We start from the raw sequence: 6,000 nt of genomic DNA on the forward strand, positions 1-6,000 counted from the left end.
GTGCAGTAGATAAGGAGGAGCCAGCAATTTTACATAGTGTGAAGAATGGCTTGATAATAGGAAATACCAGGGGAGCTGGGCTGCTGTATTAGTTCGTTTTCAAGCTGCTGATAAAGACATACCCAAGGCCGGGTAATTTATACAGAAAAAGAGGTTTAATGGACTCACAGTTCCATGTAGCTGGGGAGGTCTCACAATCATGACAGAAGGCGAAAGGCACATCTTACATTGACAGCTGGCGAGAGAGAATGCGAACCAAGTGAACAGGTTTCCCCTTATAAATCCATCAGATCTTGTGAGTATGTCGGAAACCGCCCCCATCATTCAATTATCTCCCATCAGGTTCCTCCCACAACACGTGGGAATTATGGGAACTGCAATTCAAGATGAGACTTGGCTGGGGACATAGAGCCAAACCATATCCGCTGCCTTCATAACTCTTCTGAGACAGAGTGCCAGATAGTAACCATAATCCATGTGCCAAGGAAAGGGCCTCCTTAGGCCTAGTGTGGGGAATGCTGTGTCTGACGGCCACAGGGTTGCCCAGCTGGAGGGTGGGCAGTGGCCAGCAGATGAGAAAAGCAATGAAAGCTCTATGGAGAGGCCCCACTCTGAGAAGTTTTCACCTTAAGGCTCTCTGTGAAACCTGGTAATGGGGCCATCCAGGGGCCTGCCACATCAAGGTGCTCACATATGAGTTGAATGGATGGTTGACAGTAAGTTTGAGTAAAGCTGTGCTTCCAGTATTAGGGGGAACATTCCAGCCTTTCTGCAGCAGCCTTGAAGATAAAAGGAGGGAGTGATGGGTGGAGATTGAAGCTGATGTGTTCCTGGGGTCTTAGGGATCTGGGAGTCTAGGGACACAGGTAGGGGAGGGAAAGAGAGGAGAGAGTTGAGAGAAGTTGGCAGGGGAGGGAATGAGGCCCAACCTGTGCTTGGGCAGATGGACAGGGCGCAGGGCAGGATGGAAGGCTCTGGCCAGGGTGCTTGCTGGGAGGCGCTTGGACTGGAAGCGGAGGGACAAGCTGTGGTCTGCCCCTTCTGACCCCAACTTGCCACTGGTGTATCAACTACCTCAGCCTTTGTACAAGGGCCAGATCTGGATAGGATCCTGCACTTAGCACATTGTTGGCTAAAACCAGTTCCTTTCTTCTTTCTTAGTATCCAGCAGAAATCAGGAAGTATGAGTACGACCCAAATTTTGCAATTCGTGGACTTCATTATGATGTACAGCGGGTAGGTTTACTTCTCCTGTCTCCTGTTTTTCTGTGGTTTAATGATGTTTGGAAATGAAATGTACTCTTGGTACTTTTCCCTACTAAACGGGCAAATTAGTTTTAAATTGTGTTATTTGGGACTGCAGAACCAAATTTATTCACGTATCTTTGGATAGAATCTTCTGGAAGAGACTATGTATTAGAAAAGCATACATGCATTTAGCTATTTAGGAGGTACTGTTTATTTCTAGTTGTCATTTTGGTGTTTTGAGGAGGAACCAGTTGCCATATCTATTTTTTTCCCCTGTCTTTTGCAGATAGGCCATTTCTTTAAAGAGCTGTACAGCACATTAATTAACAAGCAACCCTTTCAGGAACATACAGTGTGCTTCCTTGTTAGGGCAGCCTAATATTGTTAGGATTTATGATGACACCTGGGATGGCTCACATAATATGCAAATAGTTACACATTATTTACATGTGCATATGTTTATGTTTTTAAAGGCAGTATTAATGAAGATCGATGCTTTTCATTATATCCAGCTGGGAACTGTCTACAGGTAAGAGTAAGAGGAGATACATTTAATTTATGTGAAGTAACCAGGTGCTTTGGGTTTCAGGACCCTCTGACTGTTTAATGATGAAGAGGGCTGCAGTGTGAATATGATTCATTCATTCACTCACTTAAGGAGCATTTGTTGAGGCCTGCTACCATGCCAGGTGCTAAGGGCTTGGTGTGCACTGATGTCCTCAAGGAGCTCAGAGTGTGGGTGGGAAGTCATGTAAGTAAACTTGACTGCAGTTCAGAGTGACAGAGGTGATGATAGAAATGTGCTCAGAGGTAGGGAGCAGTCTGGAGGACTGGAGGGAGGACTGGTTTTCCGGAGATGCTGGCTGGCAAGCTGAGGGAGGGTCCTGATGAGGAGACTTGGAGCAGGAGGGATATGGGAGTGAGGGAATAGGGTTCTCCTTCCCACCATGGTATTTGGGTGGTTTGGATATTGAGACTTTTTTTTTTTTTTTTTTTTTTTGAGATGGAGTCTCGCTGTGATGCCCAGGCTGGAGTGCAATGGCACAATCTAGGCTCATTGCACCCTCTGCCTCCCAGGTTCAAGTGATTCTCCTGCCTCAGCCTCCCGATTAGCTGGGACTATAGGCACATGCCACCATGCCTGGCTAATTTTTATATTTTTAGTAGAGACAGGGTTTCACCATATTAGCCAGGCTGGTCTCGAACTCCTGACCCCAAGTGATCTGCCTGCCTCAGCCTTCCAAAGTGCTGGGATTACAGGCATGAGCCACCATGCCCGGCCGTCTTTGTAACTTTTAAAATGGAGGATTTGGCCTTTTTTTATTCTCCAATTTGGGAGGGGATTTAGGAGTGTGATTTGTATTTAAGTGCACAGCTTATACTTAAAAGTATGTATATCTTAGCTTACATTCTTCTTTCACAAACTGTTAAAATTAATGCTTGTTTATTTTTACAATCAAAGTGAAACATGGATAGAGTCACACAAACAAGATTAAAGATGTCACAGGGGTCAGCAGCAATCTTCTGTGCTCCCCTCTGCCCCTAAAACCTTTAAAATCTTTAGATTTTTTAAGTAATGTGCTCATTCTTCTGTTTCCTAATTTATTAATTCTGGACATTGTCCCTGCTGTGGTAGATAAGGACTTAGCCTTCTGGCACCTCCTCCCACTTCTCCAGTCTCATTCCTCTCATCTCATTCAGATCTCAATTTTTGGTGGTTGTACTGGTCACTGTTTACATTATGACTCAGAAGGTCCTGTCTGGTTCACTTTTTTTTTTTTTTTTTTTTTTTTTAAATTGAGACAGAGTTTCCCTCTTGTTGCCCAGGCTGGAGTGCAGTGGCGAGATATCGGCTCACTGCAACCTCTGCCTCCCAGGTTCAAGTGATTCTCCTGCCTTAGCCTCCCAAAGAGCTGGGATTACAGGCATGTGCCACCACTCCCAGCTAGTTTTGTATTTTTAGTAGAGACAGGGTTTCACCATGTTGGCCAGGCTGGTCTTGAACTCCTGATTTCAGGTGATCTGTCCGCCTCAGCCTCCCAAAGTGCTGGGATTATAGGCATGAGCCACCACACCCAGCTGGTTCACTCTTAAGCCAGGTAGTGCAGTGCGATTATTTTCTTTCTTGTACAATATTTTGTTTTTCTTAGATTTTAACAATAATCTCAGTTTTTGTTTACCTAGTTTTCTGTGTAGGTATCTCTGATTTTTTCCAAATGGTCCATTACAAATGTTAGGCATGTATTTATTTTCCAATGATTCAAATGTTTTCAATAATCTGTCACTTTTTAAAAAAAAAATTGACTCTCCCCTCCTGGTCTGATCTGGTTTGGTTGCTTGTCTTGGGACTTCCCTTTGCCACTTTCCCTGTTTCAAGTTCCCTTCTCATCCTCTCTCTGGCTTTACTCCCTCATTTTGCTTGAGTATATCCTCCAGTAGCCTCCTGGTGCCTTCTTGTGCTGAGCCTTTCTGCAGCTTGTGGTGGGGAATCAGTACTTGTCGTGGGTGTACCCTTGCAGGCCTCTGTTATCAGTGTTAAGTCAGATACCTTCTTTGCATCCAGTGTTTGTCTTCCAGTGTCTTGTAGAAATGTCTTGTCTGTTGACGTCTTTGCTCTCATTTCCTTTGACTGTTTTTACTGTCACTTTAATGGTGTTTCAGGACGGAGAGGAGGTGGTGGTGATGATGGTAATAATATTACTAATAGCGACTGCTATGGGACAGGCACTGTTATAAGGGTTTTGTCTGAGTTAACTCATTCAATCTTCAAAATAACTATATGAAGTAGGTACTATTATTAGTGCCAGAGGTGTTAAGTAACTTGCCCAAGGTCACACAGCAAATAATTGCCTGGGCTAGAATTCAGACCCAGGCTCGTGCACTTGGCCACCATGCTGTGTGGCCTTTCTTAAGGTATACAGGATAGTTGGAGTCCCTCAACACATTTTTTTTTTGGGGGGGTGGGGTGGGTAATGAATCTATTTTAGTATGGACAATTACAAATAATCTTTCCAGCAAGATCACATCTTTTGTGGGAACATGGATGGAGCTGGAGGCCATTATCCTTAGCAAACTCACGCAGGAACAGGAAGCCAACTACTGTATGTTCTCACAAGTGGGAGCTAAATGATGAGAACTCATGGACACATAGAGGTTAACAAAAGACTCTGGGGTCTACTGGAGGGTGGAGGGTGGGAGAAGGGAGAGGATCAGGAAAAATAACTAATGGGTAGGGTACTAGGGCTTAGTACCTGGGTAATGAAATATCTACAACAAACCCCCATGACATGAATTTACCTATAAAACAAACCTGCACATGTACCCCTGAACCTAAAAGTTAAAACAAAAAACTTTTCATGTATTTTGTAAGTAACATGTATATTAAATATAATTAATACATTTTTGTGCACATGTCTCATTTTCTTAGGAAAAATCTTTGTAAGTGAAATTGCCAGGTGAACGTTGTTCCTTCATTTTAAGGCTTTTGAAATGGCTCAGTTGACCTCCAGATTGTACCATTCCCAACAGACTTACTTTTAACTTATATTTTAAAGTTGTTGCTACATTTAACATATTCCAATTTTTAGTTTTTCTTTCTCTAAACCTCTTAAATGAACATTTGTTTGTCCCCCTACTCACAGCTCCTAATGTTTTCCCAGAATTATTATTGCAGTGGTGAGGCTGGGGGAGAGAACGAAGAAGGCAAAGTTATGCATGTTTGTGAGAATCCTCACCAGGTCTCTCTATTCTGTCTCTCCATCTCTGTTTCTGCTGTCGGCCCCCTCCTTAGACACCCTTTCTCTCGTGGGTTCTTGGGGTTTGCTGCAGTGCACTCCATCCCGGACATTCTTGCCAGACTGATTCCCTAAATCATTACTCCCAATAATCCCCTCCTCTGAATCCTTGGATGGCTGCCTGCTCTCTACAGAATAAAGGCTAAGCCATATGCTTAGGCTTAGGTTTGAGATTTTTATCAACCTGCTTTAAACCCTTTGCTTCCTCTTCTTCCATACACAGCTCCTTGACTTACTAGATTGGTCAGGACTCTTGGTTGAAAGTGACTGAAACTCAAACTGGCTCAGAAACTAATTGTACAGTCCACAGACAGGTGAGTTTGCAGGTGTGGCTGGCTCCAGGGGCCAAATTGCTATTGTCAGAACTCTTTCCCTCTCTTGGCCTTCCTCTCTGGCTTGGCTCACTCTCAGGCAAGCCCCTCCTGGGTGACCCCTGGCACTACCAAGCCCACAGCCCCCCAGCTCCAGGTCAAGGGGAACAGAGGAGCTTTGTTTCTCCACATTCCACTGGAGTCTCAGGACTGAATCTCATCAGAATGACTTGAGTCATGTGTTTGGTCCTGAACCGTTATGATGAAGAGAGACAGGTTGCTGGGCAGGCGAAGACGGCACAGGGATTCTTTTCCCTTGACATCTTCTTTCCTGACACCTGGCACTCGCTCCTGCTGGTGTTCTGCCAGGGTGCAGTTTTCCTTCCTCTCTCCTTCTTGAAATCCTACCCACCCACCATGGCCAACTTGTGGTGAGTCCTCTGCTCACCCTCTCAGCATGAAATGCTCTTTCTCCCCACTCTTCTCCTGGGGTTCACAGGAGAAGAATTGCCTGGTTTCTTGTATATACACTGTCCATTGTGTCAAGGAGTATGGACAGTAGAAAGAGCCACTGAGGCATTCGGGGGGAAGGAGCATTCAGAATGAGGCTGTAGGAAGTTCACTGTTGCATCGCTGCTGAGAAGGGT

The 6,000-nt window shown here is 44.6% G+C and overlaps 1 protein-coding gene across 1 annotated transcript in view; it reads left to right on the forward strand.

Moving 5' to 3' along the window:
- The window catches only part of NT5DC3 (5'-nucleotidase domain containing 3), a 71,612-nt gene that overhangs the window by 33,761 nt on the left and 31,851 nt on the right, over window positions 1-6,000 (forward strand). Inside the window, exons 3-4 of the mRNA XM_032168862.2 lie at window positions 1,162-1,236; window positions 1,722-1,777. Of these exons, the coding sequence (XP_032024753.1) occupies window positions 1,162-1,236; window positions 1,722-1,777 (131 nt within the window). The remainder of the gene's footprint in view (window positions 1-1,161; window positions 1,237-1,721; window positions 1,778-6,000) is intronic.

Source organism: Hylobates moloch, unplaced genomic scaffold (genome assembly GCF_009828535.3).
Source record: "Hylobates moloch isolate HMO894 unplaced genomic scaffold, HMol_V3 SCAFFOLD_12, whole genome shotgun sequence".
NCBI classification, from domain to species: Eukaryota; Metazoa; Chordata; class Mammalia; order Primates; family Hylobatidae; genus Hylobates; species Hylobates moloch.